Source organism: Lytechinus pictus, chromosome 12 (genome assembly GCF_037042905.1).
Source record: "Lytechinus pictus isolate F3 Inbred chromosome 12, Lp3.0, whole genome shotgun sequence".
Lineage (NCBI taxonomy): Eukaryota > Metazoa > Echinodermata > Echinoidea > Temnopleuroida > Toxopneustidae > Lytechinus > Lytechinus pictus.
In genome coordinates, this window is record NC_087256.1 from 12,295,118 (window position 1) to 12,312,430 (window position 17,313).

Here is a 17,313-nt window from a genome sequence, read left to right on the forward strand (position 1 = left end):
AGATGAAACGGCACAGGTTGATGATCGTTGTATCAAAATTCCCAGATTCTTACAGGAAGGTCAAATAAGATAAAGTTAATCACCTAGAATGCATACTAACCCATAAAGTTCAAGGTCAAAGGTCAGTGACCTTTTTACATAGGCTATATATCGTATAAAGGTATCTCTGAGATAAAACGCTGCATGTTGGTGATTTTGATGTCAAAAAGCAATTTTTGCAAGAAGATAAAAAAGACTCAAAATAATCCAATATCCAAAGTCAAAGGTCAAAAGTTGATAAATATTTATATATCCATGCATGATTCCCCCAAAAAAGAAATTTATCCATTATATTCACATTTTATTTGTGAATAATAGAAAGAAAGATAACTATTTGTAATGAACACTTAGAAGTCTAATAATTTCACTCTGAAAGAAATAAGGATAAAAAATGGCCATGGAAAATATATTTAGGAGTTAAAGGTCAATCAACTATGTCAATAGCGTCAGGGAATTTAAGTAAATAGGTCGATATAACGTGATTGTGGCATGTAGGTATAGTGATTCTGATGGGAAAAAGACTGACCTGCGTGGAAAAAGAACACAAATTTAATAGTTGAATCCTTGACCAATGATGATGTCAAAATACAAGTTCGAGGTAAAATTGGATCAAATAGCACTTTTTCTTATAAAATACTGTAATGCATTGACAAAAGTGTAAAAAAAATAATAATGTGTGATATAATTTGAAATGGTGACAATGGTGAAGTTACCTAAAGTAGCAGCATTTAGATATGCATTTTATAAATCTAAATCAAGGTGCTAATTTCTCTGTAGCAATAGGTCACTAACCTCAAATGCTACAATCAATACTATAACGCTATAACTAAATCTGTAAATGGAAAGGATAGGCCTAAGTCTTATGGCAAGCATCATCCGAGAACATTTTCATATAGCCAGGGACAATGACGAAGAATTAAAATAAGGCAATCATTAGAGCTGCAGCTTTTTTGTCATAGATGAAGTTAAGTGTCTCAACTTCAGCAAAGAGTAATTGAACTCTTGAAAACCTTCTGACATTTTCAAGACTTTGATCTGGCCCATTCAATGAAAGCCTAACGTTCTGTCAAGGGATATCAGACCAGGATCTATATTATTACTGATAATTGCACAGCTTGATTCTCAAGAACTGGAAGTGGTGCTGTAGGAGTTTTGTTAGGTCGATGGATGTGTACTTGTAAGCTATTATCTCCTTTTGAACTTCATTGTTATATGCCTAATTTGTGCATGATAATAATCAGTTGTTCTGGACCAAAAACATGATCCTTGTACAAACTGATACCTAGTAGAAATAGCATCATGGGTGACGTACGGCAGAGAGCAGATATGAAGTTTTGTCTTGCAGCATTAGCATCACAAGAGATTCTGGCAGCTCGCAATGAACTGATGAAAGGTACTAATAATACGGGAATTCACCTTTGTTGAAGTTGATATATATATAATTTACTACATGTATATGACAGAAGCTGCAGCTCTAATGATGGCCTTCATTTCATCATCATCATCATCCCTCTGCTGTTTGGAAATGCTCTCAGATGATGCTAGCTGTGACATGAGAGTTAGACCTGTCCTATCCATTTTCAGAAGATTAAGCTAATAGTTTATAGTATTTATTATAGCATTGAGGTGAGTGGCCTATCGCTGGAGAGAAAAGACACGACAACCTTGATTTAGATATAATGATGCATTAAATGCTGCTACTTATAAAAATCATTTCAAATTATATACTTGATTTCATTTATTTTTTCAGTGCTTTTGGCAATGCATCGCAGTATATGAAAAAGTGTTATTTGGTTATCAACTTTTTTAACTTAATTTCCACTGATATTTTGGAAAGGGCTCATTGACCTCTGACCCCTAAATACATTCTCCATGGCCTTCATTATTTCAGACCGAAATTATGAAACCTCCATGTTTTCATTACAAATTAGCCATGGTTATTAACACTATTCAGATATAAAATATGAACACAAAAGATATTGTTTTTGGTTATTTTTATATCATATAGATTATATATTTCCTCTGATCTAGGATTTCAAGGGTGAAAGTTTATTCTTAGTTTATACTTATTTTAGTGTTGTTTAATCTTCTTGTACAAGTCTTTGGATTTTGGCACCAAGATCACCAACCTGCGGTGTTTTATCTCAGAGATACCATTAATTATTATTATCTAATGTTAAAAAGGACATTGACCTTTGTCCTTGAATTTTATGGGTGAATGTGCATTCTCGATGCTTAATTTTATTTTATCTTCCTGTAAGAATATGCGTGTTTTGACACCATGAACACCAACCTGCATCGTTTTATCTTAGAGATACAATTATATAATATGGTATATGTAGTATAAAAGGTCATTGACCTTTGGCCTTAAATTTTATGCGTGAATGTGCATTCTAGGTACTTAATTTTATTCCATTTGATCTTCTGGTAAGAATCTGTGCATTTTGACACCATGATCACCAGCATGTACCTTATCATCTCAGAGATACCATTATACGGTATGGTATATAATGTACAAAAGGTCATTGACCTTTTGAAAGGCTTTGACCTTGATGAATTTGATAGGTGAATGTGCATTCTAGGTCATTAATTTTATTCTATTTGATATTCTGGTAAGAATTTGTGCATTTTGACACCATTATCACCAACCTGCGCCTTTCCATCTCAGAGATACCATTATACAGTATGTACGAAAAGGTCATTGACCTTTGACCTTGAAAAAAAGCACTTTCCCCAACCCGTATTCCTCCTAACTTTTTTTTGGTAAATGTTGACACCCATACCTACTCAAATCAGTCAAAAAACCATTTCCAATAATTTTATTCCAGATTGGCTCTTTTGGGGTCTAATTTAGGGATACTACTAGTTTATCTGAGTATCTTGGTTACCATAGTATCTGTGCTTCTACTAACACAATCAAAATCAAAGAAAGTTGTCAGATCAGCAGGGCCCCGTTTTACAAGAGTTGCCATTGATCCGATCAATCACAACTATGGACAGCCAGCAACATCAACATCTATTATGCATGTTTGTTCAAAATATTTTCTAGCTATGATGTATCTTCATGCATTAATTGTTTTCTTGAAAATTCACTGCACTTCTCTTTGTTTACAAAGAACATTGTGCCAATTTCCTGTAGAAAAAAATGATGACACTGATGGATATCCAGAGTTACGATTGATTGGATCAATCGTAACTCTTTGTAAGAGGGGAACCAGACATGTCACACATAAAGGGTTGATTAAATGCTCTCTTGGTTTAGCTTTCTCCGGGGTTCGTCTGTATATAATGCCTGAAGGAGGAAGCACGATTTTGGATCAAATTTGGCCAAGGTCTGCATCTAACAGTTTTGATTGATTGATTGATTGATAACGAATTTATTCATTCCAAAAATTTCAACAAGATTACAAAGTAAAGCAAAATATAATATAACATTATGAAATGAAATAGAAACCTTCTGAAAAGCAAAGCTTGTTGTCGAAGGTTTCCTTCAATAAATAAGACATATTAATGCAAAAAACAAAGTTCAATATATATATTTAATATACAAATAATGTCTGTCTTGTTGAAGTTGAAAATATATATAATACACAAGTCATCATATCTTTCTTGTAGAAAATTATATGTAAATCCTTGTTAAATATTTTTTTTTACATATTCTCCCAAGTAAAAGATAAACAAGGCTGGATTATATTACAAGATATAAAGAAAAAGTGAAAAGGACACACAAAACAAAACGTTACAAAAACAGGACGTGACGGTTTATAGGGGTTCCAAAGGGATGTAATTAATAATTAACTAATTTCCATTTACAGTTTTATTTATAGGCTTTATTTGGACATAAGTATTAAATTGACAAAGATTTGAAAGAGGTTTTGCTTCCAAAGGGTTTATCAGCTCTCAAAACTCTCATCTCTAAACAATGATTATTTGTTGTAATTTGATCATTATTATGTGTGATGTAGTATGTAATCATTCATGTACACTCTTTGTATTACAAGAATGTACATTATAAAGATCTACAAATACAAATCACAATTGTCATCATTTCTGCAAATGTATACACCTCTCTTTGTGTTTTCCATTTCTGTGCAGATTATTTGTTAGTCATTTCTGTGCAGATTATTTGTTAGTCATCACTACATGTTCTCCCGAGGCTCCAGTAAGCTGTGATATACATATATATATTTTTTTTTGCTTTAACACTATCTTTTCTCCATGATATATCTTTTGTTATTCAAGGTATAATGATGTCATGAAACGATAGAAAAGTATATTTCTAATCTAATTACTGTTTTCTATCAATTCAAAAATATTTTTAATTATCTTTTCAACCTCATAGTTTTACACGAAAATTAGGAAATTAAAACTATATCAATAGATTCATAGATTTTTAAAACCTTTTTTTTTATGACAATGATTGATTTATGCACCGGCCCCGAGTCTGTCAGATCGTCACGCAAAGGTGAACATGTATACGGACTCTTTATTCATTGCTTTTAGCCTACACCTCTTGCACTTGCACACACCGAGCACTATTTCGGTTACTTCTTTAACTCGTCATATACCAAACATTGTTCTTTTATGCTTGATTCAGCAGATTTATTGAATGCTGAAATCTTTGCACCCCAAAGTAAATACTATACAGCTAACGAATTTAATAATGCTTTCAACAAAACAGTTCCAAATTCTATTCCAGATTACTTTAGTTTAATGCACGTAAATATAAGAAGCTTACAGAAAAATTTTGACACGCTTTGCGAACTTTTATCCATTCTTGATACATTTCCATTTTCTATCATTGGCCTCACAGAGACTTGGTTGCATTCAACGTCACCTCCCATTCTCAATATCGATAACTACAAATTTCTCCACATTGATCGTAAAATTGGTAAGGGGGCGGTGTCGCTTTCTATATTCATAATGATTTGAATTTCAAATTAAGATATGACATTGAGCTGGAAAATATAGAGTCCTTATTCATAGAAATAACTAATGCTAAAAATAAAAATAAAATAATCGGTGTTATTTACAGACCCCCAATCAGTTTAGCTGAAACATTTTAAAATAATTTGGAAGCAAGTCTTGATTCAATTTCGCGTGAAAACAAAGATATTTATATCATGGGTGACTTTAACATTGATCTATCATTTCCCTATACAATACAATCGGTCAACATTTTACAAATCTGTTATCATCTTTTGGACTTCAACATCTTATAAATAAACCTACTAGAATTACAAACGTATCCAATACAATACTTGATAATATTTTTTCAAACGCACTTGATAATAACAATAATGGAATAATTTACTATGACATTTCAGACCATCTGCCTATTTTTGCAATGTATCCAAACGACAAACGCCAACTCAAGGCTACTGACAAATCATACACTATAATGCGAAGGAAAGAAACCCATCGTAATATTGAGTCATTGAAGGCAGATTTGGCTGAAGAATCTTGGCAAGATATTTATCTTGAACATAATGTTAATGACTCTTATGAAAGATTTTTGGACAAACTTCTTTATCATTACGAAAAAAATTTGCCATTAATAAAAATCAAATCGAATAAAAAGAAGAGCAAACAACCTTGGATTACCCAAAGTATAATCAGATCCATATTTACTAGAAATAGATTATATAAAATATCAATTAAATCGCCTACAACTGAAAATATAAATAAATACAAAAAATACCGCAATAAATTAAAATCAATTATACGCCAAGCTCGAAAATCCTACTTTTCTGATAAAATTGAAAATGATAAAGATAATAATTATACATTATGGAAATCTATAAAAGAAATATTAGGTAAGAAAAAGGAAACATGTGATAACGTTAATTTCGTAGACAATGGTCAACAATTGCAAGACCCCTTTGATGTTGCTAATGCATTTAATAATTTCTTCAATAATATTGGCCCAAAACTAGCTTCAAAAATAACATCTAATGATGATGACTTTTCTGCATATTTAAACGATTTTCCAGAACATTCTTTATTTTTTAATCCAACAAATTCTAACGAGATTTTTGAAATTGTTAGGTCCATGAAACCGACTAAATCCTGTGGGCATGATGGTATAAGTGTCTATCTTTTGAAAAAAATAATTTATTTTATAGTCTCCCCGCTTTCGCATATTTTCAATCGTTCTCTTTCTTGTGGTATTTTCCCCGATCTACTGAAAATTGCAAAAATTATCCCAATATATAAAAAAAGATGATCCATGTCTTATCTCAAACTATCGTCCAATTTCTTTATTACCGGGTATCTCTAAAATACTTGAGAGAATAGTTTACAAGCGTTTATATTCTTTTTTGAACAGCAATAATTTATTGATTCCTAATCAGTATGGTTTCAGAGATAATCATTCAACGGACCTTGCAATTTTGCAATTATGTGACAAAATTTCTGATTCTTTATCTAAAAAAGAACACACTGTTGGGGTTTTTATGGATTTGTCGAAAGCATTCGATACCATGGATCATCGCATTTTACTTTGTAAATTAATGAAATATGGAGTAAGGGGGTGGTTCTCGCTTGGTTTAAAGATTACTTAAGTAATCGACGCCATTATGTTTGTTTTAAATCTAAATCATCTAATATTTGCACTTTGAAATGTGGAGTACCACAAGGATCTATTTTGGGTCCCTTGTTACTTTTTTTATATATATGAATGACATTGTGAATGCATCTAGAAAATTAACGTTTGTTTTATTTGCAGATGATACAAATGTATTCTACTCACACAAAGACTTAAATATACTTGTTCCAACACTTAATTCAGAATTGAAGAAATTATCAATGTGGTTTAGAGCTAATAAGCTCACTTTAAATATAAACAAAACAAATTTCATGTATTTTCAACACATTCAAAGTAAACACAAGTTTCTCAACAACATTTTTATAGATGATATTCCCATCACGGAAAAACAAGAAACCACATTTTTAGGTGTTTTGATTGATTCAAATTTGACTTGGAACAGTCACATTCGCAATATTTGTATGTTGACATCCAGAGGGATAGGGATCTTGTATAGATTGAAATATTATATCTAAAAAAGTCATTATTTATGCTTTACATTGCACACACTAATCCAATATTTCACAACTTAAAGGCATTGAAAATTGAGGATATTAACACATACCAAATAGCCATATTTATGTTTAAATTTTCTACAAATACCATTCCAATTCCATTTCGCAATTTTTTTATGTTATCTATAACAAAGACACACATACATATCCAATGCGTCATTCAACAGATATCCACTTAACCAACCCCAGAATATTACTCACTCATAAGACAATTCGCCACCATGGTCCAGATATTTGAAATGCCTTGCCACATAACATCAAACAGTCCGCGTCTCTTATTTCTTTTAAAGCTTCATTGAAAAGGTTTCTTATTTCTAAGTATCCTTAAATGTATCACCTGCACTCACCCACTAGCACTCACTCGCACTTTTAAAAAAACTTGATCTTGTCTCTCCCCACTAAATATCTAAACTCTTATACATTTTTTTTTTTGGTGACATCATTTTATCGAATTCTATTTATAACATATTACGGTTCCCATGTAGCCCTCCCTCATGGCTGCTATTGTTTCAAGCAGTTACCTGCTTATTAAAGCTGGCCCCTGCATTTTTACCCACTTTACTATTTTACATGCTTCATTTATGTATTTTTCAGCCTTATTCATTATTTATATTTTCGATTGTCACACAGAGTGTACTCATTTATGTCATTGTTATTGTATCATTCTATTTTCATTTGTTGATTTATGGATAAAATGCAGAAACTCCTGCAAAAAAAATATATATATAATTTGAGCTAAAGTTTCATAAAACTAGTTTTCAGTTGTTTGTTATACATGTATATAACAGTCACTTGATACCAATTTAAGTCCACCCCAACAAAAAATTGATTTGAATAAAAAGAGAAAAATCCAACAAGCATAACACTGAAAATATCATCAAAATCGGATGTAAAATAAGAAAGTTATGACATTTTAAAGATTCGCTTAATTTTACAAAACAATTATATGCACATCCTGGCTGGTATACAAATGAGGAGACTATGACGTTATCCACTCACTTTTTCTTTTGTATTTTATTATATGAAATATTCTAATTTTCTCCTCATTGTCAAGTGATACAACAATTAATTCCTCCCTGTAATTTGTGGAATTAGCATTGTGTAATACTATATGGTTCAGTCAAGTTGGTCCTTATTGTCAAATCTATAAAAAAAAAAATGAAATATTGTATAATTCAAACAATAAAAAACAAAAGAAATAGTGAGTGATGGACATCATCGACTGACTCACCTAGTTGTTCATATCACTGTTTAATGAAAAATAGGCGAAACTTTAAAATGTCATAACTTTCTTATTTTACATCCGATTTTGATTAAATTTTCAGCACTATGCTATTTATTCAAGTCATCATTTTCTTGGGGTGGACTGACCTTTAAGCTACAATGAAATTTAGCTATATGATTTTCCTATTCTGAGCACATGTCGCTTTTGTTGATAGCCAGGGGCTGTATTCTGAAAATTTCTGAACGCCTAGATTTTGGTATATTCAGAGTTACAATAAATCCGTGTTCTGAAAATTTCTTTATCTTTTCTCGTAACTTTCACTGAGTGCGTATGATGTAAAAGCAAAAATATAGGCCCACATTTCTCTGCGTGCAGCAAAACCATATCAAGATAAAAGCCTTTCTGGTATTTTTTAAATCTTTTTTGATAGACTTGGAAAATAAATTAAATTTACAAGAGGTAGGGGACTATGATAATTTAATGTTGCAAGCGATATTTCTCAGTCAAAATAGTAATAATTTTCAGCAAGAACACCTTGTTTTACAAAAGGAGACATTACAGGCAAACTTTTGAGCAATAAAAGATCTGGGCCCCATTGCATAAAAGTTACCATAATGGTAAATTTGCCATCCAATGGTAACTACCATGGTAACGATGGTCAACAGCCAATCAAAATCAAGGATTCCATGTAAATTACCATTAGATGGCAAAGTTACCATAACGGTAACGTTTATGCAACGGGGCCCTGAATTGACATGAATCTTTTCGAAGAAAATATGACTGGAAGAACAGCCACATGTATTTTTAACACAGTAGTGCACAGTCAAGTCTCACACCAGGGTGCAAGGGAAATTATGTCTCATGTCAATAAAGTGCTACACTCTTTGACAGAAGATACACTGCTATTGGTTGATCTAATCATAAAAACAGTATACGATTGGTTGAAAAAGAAAGTGGGCGTTTTCAGAGATAAAATATGGGACGTCCTTACAGAGTAGATAATTTTAAGAATAGGGCGATTCCACACTAGAACTTAAAAAATAACATAAATTTCAACATGCTTTCAATAAGTCATAATTAGTGTAATATTTTACTATATATGATACCTTAATTTTATGAAAATTATGAGTTTTAACCAAAAGTGAAGTCAGATATAGTTTTTTGCTAATTAAATAGTCAAGTACAAACACTGCTTGAAACGATTATTGGCAAAGCACGAGAAGATTGAAAATATTGCAGGTCAATGGAATAATGTATCATTGATGGTTTCAAATAATATCTAGAACATTTTCATGATCCATAATAGGGGCAGCCCTGATTTTTCCGAACCTATTTTTGGCAATGTCCCGTACGACACATGAAAATTCAAAAGTTTTTCCTACAATTTTATTTTTGATGATGCAATGTCACGATATCAGTTTCTCTATCTTTGACCCATGGGTGATCGATTTATCCCATGATTTAATTACTACCTTTCATTTTTCAATAATTGTCCTATTAAAAGTTGTCCCGCACGACACAGTATGTGTCGTACGGGACATGTCCCGTACGACACACAATACTGCATTTAATTGCAGGATTTGGATTCAGAAACTATAACTAGCAGGCCTATTTTAATTTAAGTAATTTATTTGACATAAAGTGAACTGAAAAAGTACTTTTTTTATCTCCATAGAACATGAAATAGGTGATTCTAACCATTTTAATTGACTTCATGTAGACGTATTCTTTTGTGAATCCCTTCAGCTAAACTGGTGATTTTCACTGGTCAGAGCAGGTTAATTTCTTTGTCATTGAGCATAAAAAGAAAACCTTTATAATTGATTCACCCTAGCCTGGAAGATGACTTCCTCTTGCATGCTAATATGAAATTATTATAAGATTTTAAAAAATATCAACATATCAATCATCTATTTGGACTTCCCTGGATGATCACTAATTTTTTTATATACAGTATTGAAACACCTTACTTTTTTCAAGTTGTGAAAAAAAAAATCTGGAAAATAAGACAAACCATGTTGTTCAAAAAACAAATCTGGAAAATAAGACAAACCGTATGGTTTCATGAAATGCAGAAAGGTTTGAAAAAGTAGAATCGCATTTCTTTAGAAAAAAAAATATATTGTGGAATTTCAAGTGACAGTTGTGACACATTTCATGTATATATACATTTCATATGAAAAATCATAACATTTTAGCCCCATAATTTACACAAACAGTTTTATTCATTCATTGTTTAAATAGTGTACTGGAAATCATCAATTAATTCACTAAAATATAATTTCACACAAAACCTCAAGTTTTTCAGCTCGTAAAAATGCTGTGAACCATGGTACATTTCCCATCATGAAAAAAATGATAATATATTGCTCCCGATTGTATATATTGAGGTTACTTAATTATATTGTCCTGAATGACTACTTATTACAAGGCTTTTCATTAAAAAAAGGAAGAATTTAGGGGCAATGCTCCCCTTCTGATTGATAAAAAGTTCATTGTTTTATTCAGGCTGTCCAGTACAACACGCAAGTGCCTGTTCAACACACAAGTGTCCCGTACGACACATTATTTTGTTTATGATATATTGACAGAAATATTCAGCCAATAGCGGTTTCGAACATAATGAATGTCTTTAGTTTGATAGGATTATCATTATCATTAGCCAAATAAAGTGATTGAAGAAGTCAAAGAGACACAAAGTAAGAAAGTTTGGCTTCAATTTAGAGATGTCCCGTACGCCACAATGTTTTCGAAAATTGTAATATGCTTTATTTATTCATGAATGTTTATTTTGCTTTCTTTCATAGATGTGTTTGTTCTTGGGTAATTGAATATCAATTTGAGTTCCGTTTCTATGAAAATTATCTGTCCAACTCACAGACTTTAGAGTACAAAATTGAGGTTTCTAAAAAAGCCACTTTTTCTGCGTCCGTACGACACATTACTATTTTAGATCTGTATTATACAGGATGTGAATTCAAAGTCATGTTAAATCTTGGTTTTCCTAACACTCTGGTAGTATTTGATGATCACCTTTAGTTACTGGAATATTTTTTGTTTTTCTTGTCAAAAAACTGTCAAATGTTCTCTAAATGTCCCGTACGACACGTATGGAATCACCCAATATCGATTAGTGAGCTATTATTTTGCAGATACAACTAAAAAGACAATTTTCAGAATACCGACCCCGTTTTCTTATCTCTTGTAGAAAAATCATACATCTATACATACACAAACACACCACACAGATTCAATGTAGATTTACAAATAAAGAGACAAACTATTCAATGCATTTGAGGATAAAGATTAAATATATATTCTGAAAAATCATCTTTTCACTTTTACAATCAACACATCACAGCAAAATTCTAAAGTAAACAGAGACTAAAACTTTTCAAGATATAGTAATATGGACGGATAAAAAGAAGTGAATTAGATAAATTGAAAGAATTCAAGAGAATCACCTTGCATAAATAAAGGAAGATATTAGACAATTTCAAGTCATACAGCAAGCACTTTGAGATTAGGGTACCTATGAACAGTCATTTTGAATATGCAACTAGTGATCAGAAAACATCCAATATCATAGGTCCTACGGAATTTTAATTTGAACAGTTTCATCACAAATATATAATATGCTTCATGGTTAAAGAGCAGGACCAACAGTAATTATCAGGATTATATTAGAAATAGAAGCACAGAATATAGGCATAGTTTGAAATATTGCCAATAAAACCGAAAAATCAAATATTACAAAATACTGATACTTTCAATGTATCTGCTCACACTTTTAATAAAAGAATTTAGAATAAACTCGGGAGATTACATTCATGTCTTTCTTTCTGCCTCATAACACAGAGAGAGTACATGTAGCAATACATTATGAAATTTCAAATAAATGATGCGATCATTAATATCTTGGGAAATATTTGCATCATTGAGGTTGATTTTTTTGCAAAAAAAAATAGTTTTTGTAAAGAATCAAAAGTATTCATAATAAAACTTTTCTCCTTTGCAAAAATCCAATCAATATCAGGTATAATGGTACAATAGTTGGTGTTAAATGAAAGACTGAGATCTCCTTGAATGCCCATGTTGTGCAGATCTTCAATATTTCTACTGTAAGGTTTTAGGATGGTATAGAGTTCCTTGATGTGAGAAGAAGTAAAATGAACATCGAATCTGAGATTATTGGTGAAAACTGTATATTCATTCAACAATACTGTCCGTAAGGAGTCCTTTCTCAGGAAAATGAAGGATAATGAAAACTATTAAATATACATAGGCCTGCTAATTATTAAATATGTGACATTTACCACAAAATCCACAATCAGTTCGCCAAATTTAATGGTAAATTCTTATTAAATAAGAAAAAGCAGATGCTATGCTTTACAATGACATGTAACTTGTCAAAAGTTGTCAATAATAACCAAGCATAGAATAATGTAGAAGCTTAGAGAGAGTTTCACAGGAAACAGAGAAATATGGTTAAAAGTTTTGGGTTCACTCGAGCATGGTAAGTGCATACAAATAAACTTTTGTATCTCGTTTTTTACCCCAATTCACGACTTAAAATGTTCACAGTATTTGCAGTCAAAATTACTATTTGAAAAATTACAGAGAAACCTTGGCTGGTGTCTATTGTGGGTTTTGTATTCTCTCAAATAATAAACTGGGGAGAATTTCGCAAAACAAATGGGGAGATAATTATTAAAAGCTATCAAATTCCTTGCATATAATTGGCTCAGAATATATTAATCAGTGAAAATGAATGGCATGACGCTCCATGAAACATTACTTGTTTTCCTTTTGATTTTCTCAGACTTGAGTGACCATGAGGTTAGGCAAACCATAACAAACAAAATTGAACCATCCTTGATTTAACAATTCTAGCTGCAGCTGGTCACCATCCCCTTTCCCCTCTTGACCTTTGACATCGGGTGTTGCTGACCCCCGACCCTGGGGTCGACCTGACATGGACCCACTTTTCTTCCTACCCTTTTCCTTCTCTTTCTTTGGTTCCTCTTGCTTGCCTCCCTTCCCGCCCTTGGCGCTAGCCTTAGCCTTGCCCTTGGCAGTGGCGCTCGTTTTGCCATCTTTCTCTGCGGGAGGGGCATCTTCTCCTTCCTCTCCTTCTTCCTCCTCCTCTTCTCCTGGTGCCTTGTAGTACGGGATGAACATGCGGCGGACTGTCTGACCAGTGGTGCGACCAGTCTCAAGAAGGCCTTGAAAATATGGTGAGAGGTCATGGAAAAGTATGAGCAAAAAAAACATGAATAAGCCAGAACTATCACTGAAGGTGATTAATACCCCTGCCCTACACTGTTAACATGGCAAAAGTTTCCAACACATAGAAAAAAATGTCTTCCCATCTTTACCCAGAGACCTATGTGTGAGCCAAATTTCATCAGAATTGGTTGAAAACTAATCAAGTAGTTCCAACCGATAGATTAAAACCTAATTTGGGGCATATTATGTATATTGTTACCATGGCAACATGATTTCCGACACACACAAAATATGTCTCGCACATCTTTACTGCAAACTCAATGTGTAAGCCAAATTTCGTGAGAATTAGTTAAACACTGAGTAGGTAGTTTGATGCACAAGATTTGCAACAGACCGGCTGACCGTACACTCATTGCTATATACCCCCTTCAAACTTCATTTAGCGGGGGTATAATGATATGCAAGAATCCAGAAAAGGGAAGAAAAATATTACCAGAGGAGCATGAAAAAAGATGGAAGTGGGGAACAAGATCAAATGATTAAAGCAAAATATACAGGTGAGTCTGTTTTGACAACACAAATCTTTTGACTTAGGCGAAAATCCGACTAAGGATCGGAGGGGTAAACAACACCTGCTTTCAGTGCTTTGCATAATCTATTCCAAAAATCTCCTTCAACTTTGGCAAATCTTCAACTTACAGAAGTTTGACTTATCAAGTCTCATATGTACAAAGGGACAAATGGGGGCGTAGATGACAGGGGAGGTAAAGAGGACTACATGGAAAAGAACTAAGAAACATGATGTGACTGCATGCTTATACATCTGAAAGAACAATGGAATGAATACGATTGATGATTACACAACTTTGGGGGTGTTTCACAAAGACTTATGTGTGACTTGGAATCATGGTTAAATTCCCGGTTGTGTGCGGTATACAAGGCATCACCACATTGGTCAAATATTGCTAACAGGACGTGCGCTTCTGCGTATTAATAAGATTGTGTGTTATATATCATGACTTTTAAGTCATGCTTAACTCTTTGTGAAATACCACTCACATTACCCAGATATTCAATCCCTCTTCAAGAAACATAATTTGATATCAGCTGAGCCAAGCAGTTTGTTTTTACACATTGGGCTTCGCTATTTCCATGACCAAGCATTTTCTTACTACTATGTTGAAAATATATGGACGATACAAAGTAGTGAACACTTTATTTTACTTCTGTTTTTTTTTACGTGTGTCTTGGTGTATTTTTGTGGTTGTCCTACTAATTATCTGTTTAATATAGTGTATCATTATGGAATCTGCAGAAAAGAATTCAGTATACGGAAACAAGGTGGGTTAGTTCCAAAGGTTTATCGTCACTTGGTCTACAAGGAGTTGGTTTATTTCTCAGATAGCCTTATAACCACATTGGGTGATTTCAAGTTCAGTGTTGACCTTTTGGTGTTGCAAGGTGTTAGGTCAATTTTTACACGATTATAACACCAAGCATAAAATGAAGATGGTCCCGAAAATGCACTCACTAGTTGTTGAGATGTCAATAATATGATCTGGATCAGTTTTGCAAACTCTGAATAAGTTTTGGTGCTAGGGGAAGCAATCCAAATTTTAACACCAAGGCCAACACCGGACTTGAAATCACCCATTGTCTATAAAAACCATTTGGTCTACTACCAATTTGGTTTAAATGCCATTTGGTTAAACTATGCATGATCTAATACCCACTCTATTTATCAATTCTAATAAACATGAACATGTCATCTAACCATATAGACGACATGGTGTTAGCCAAAGTGTATATTAGATGTAATTGGTGTAGCCTAGCTAACTGGAAATTAGACAAAAGGGCAAAATGACAAGTAGACTAAATGGTTAGTAGATGAACTGGTTGAAGACATAGTAGCATTAGACCATGTGAGATGAGACCAAACATGTGTAGACCACTATGCGATTAAACAGCATTACAGGCACATGTTCTTCACAAATAGTTCATACAGGTATGTTCATGCCAGGACTTGTATGTGGTTTCACAATGAAACATTGCAGGGGCAGTGGAACCATGGTGGGGGGGGGGGGTTGTGGATGGGGGATCCAGACCCCCACTTTTTTCCAAAACCATTTACAAAAATATGTAAGATACCATCCGATTGTTAAATTTTGCATGGTCAGCCCCCCCCCCCCTCACTTTTGGCTCAGCCATCCCCCCTCCCACTTTTCAAACCGTTCCACGGCCCCTGCATTTGCTTCTTTAAAATCAAATACTGTATTTTTCTGTTTACCTTTCATGAGAGTATTAAAGGTTGAAGCATTGTCTCCTAGCTTGCAGTGCCATTGGTTAGACATGACACATCCTGCTCCAGCTAGACTCAACAACATGGCTGTCTCTACTGGCTTCTCAAGGGATAGGTCAGTGTTGCTGTTTTAAGGAGTGATCATAAAAATAGTGATTAAACAAATATGAATTCTTGTTTATCTCAAATTTGACACGGTAACCCTCACCCCCTCAAAAGAAAGTAATGAAAATTAATAAAATCTTAATCTTAAACAAATAAATGAATGAATGAATGAAAAAAATATTCCCAAAATGTATGAATTAATTAATAAGTTAATAAAGAATCGAATGACAAAATAAAGAAAAATGTCATAAATGAATGAATAGGTAAATGGACAAAGAATTTAAAATATGAACTGAATAATTATTCAAGGAGTTATCATTTAATTGATTTTATTACAATAACAAGAATTAATAGAAAATGAGAAATAAAACAAAATAAAATATGATTTGATTAAAAATCAAATGAATAAAGAAACTGACAACATATGTCAAAAATCTCCTGTAAAGGTCGGCCCTACGATAGAAAATTCTTCAAACGTGCATTCTGCATCAAAATTCATGCAAAGATAAGGTAATGAAAGATTAATATGAAACAAAGATCTGGTAAAAGATATTGCTTAAAAAGAAAGCATTAAATTGGTGAAATTTCATGAAGTGTGAACAATGAGCTGTTGCAATAAAAATTGTTTTGATAATGCATAAAACTTTACTTAAGGGTATGGAAGGATCTATTTGTGTCATGTGATATAAAAAATACTTGTTTATGTGAAAAACAGTAAAAACTACATTATTTCTCTCAGAAACATGTTTCAAGTCATTGAAAACACAAAAAATGTGCAAATTGTACTTAAAAGATCTATATTAAATTTGGCCAACCATCTAAGCCTTCAAAACGATCAAACAATCACATTGTTTAAATTCATCACTCAAATTGAATGTACCAAAAGACAATAAAATGTGTTTTGACATCAAAAACCCACAAACAAAATTGTGGCAAAGACTGCGTAAGACTAAAGAAAATTGAGAGTCCAGTTCATGATCACAAGAGAAACAAAATGAAGCAAAATAAATAAAAATTTACAAAAACTGAAGCAAACGAACTATCAAGTATCAATCATTGTAATTTCTTGTAGACATGGAATTAATTCAAAACTTATGTTAAATTATGCAAGAATACAATTTATGATATATTCAGCATAAATGGCGATGAATCAAGAAGTCTCATAAATTTATGATGAAGAAAAAGAAATTGACATTAAAAAATTATTGATAACTTTGATGTGTGGAAGCATAAGGGTTACGTGTGCTCTTTATTCATCAGACCATACATTACTTGGAGATGAATAACAGTATATTGATTCAAATGAAGTTTGCAT

The 17,313-nt window shown here is 32.7% G+C and overlaps 2 protein-coding genes across 13 annotated transcripts in view; one reads left to right on the plus strand and one right to left on the minus strand.

The window, feature by feature from the left end:
- LOC135156179 (monocarboxylate transporter 14-like) overlaps window positions 1-3,743 on the plus strand; it is a 31,182-nt gene extending 27,439 nt beyond the window's left edge. Inside the window, exon 5 of the mRNA XM_064107815.1 lies at window positions 2,906-3,743. The gene's annotated coding sequence lies outside the window, so the exon portion shown is untranslated. The remainder of the gene's footprint in view (window positions 1-2,905) is intronic.
- Window positions 3,744-11,657: 7,914 nt separating this feature from the next.
- The window catches only part of LOC129272403 (cilia- and flagella-associated protein 46-like), a 70,672-nt gene continuing 65,016 nt past the window's right edge, over window positions 11,658-17,313 (minus strand). For all 12 annotated transcript variants that reach the window (XM_064107669.1, XM_064107668.1, XM_064107667.1 and 9 more), the window contains 2 exons: window positions 15,882-16,018; window positions 11,658-13,590 (listed from right to left, as the gene is read on the minus strand). In XM_064107669.1, coding sequence (XP_063963739.1) covers window positions 13,184-13,590; window positions 15,882-16,018 — 544 coding nt within the window. In that variant the 3' untranslated portion in view covers window positions 11,658-13,183. The remainder of the gene's footprint in view (window positions 13,591-15,881; window positions 16,019-17,313) is intronic.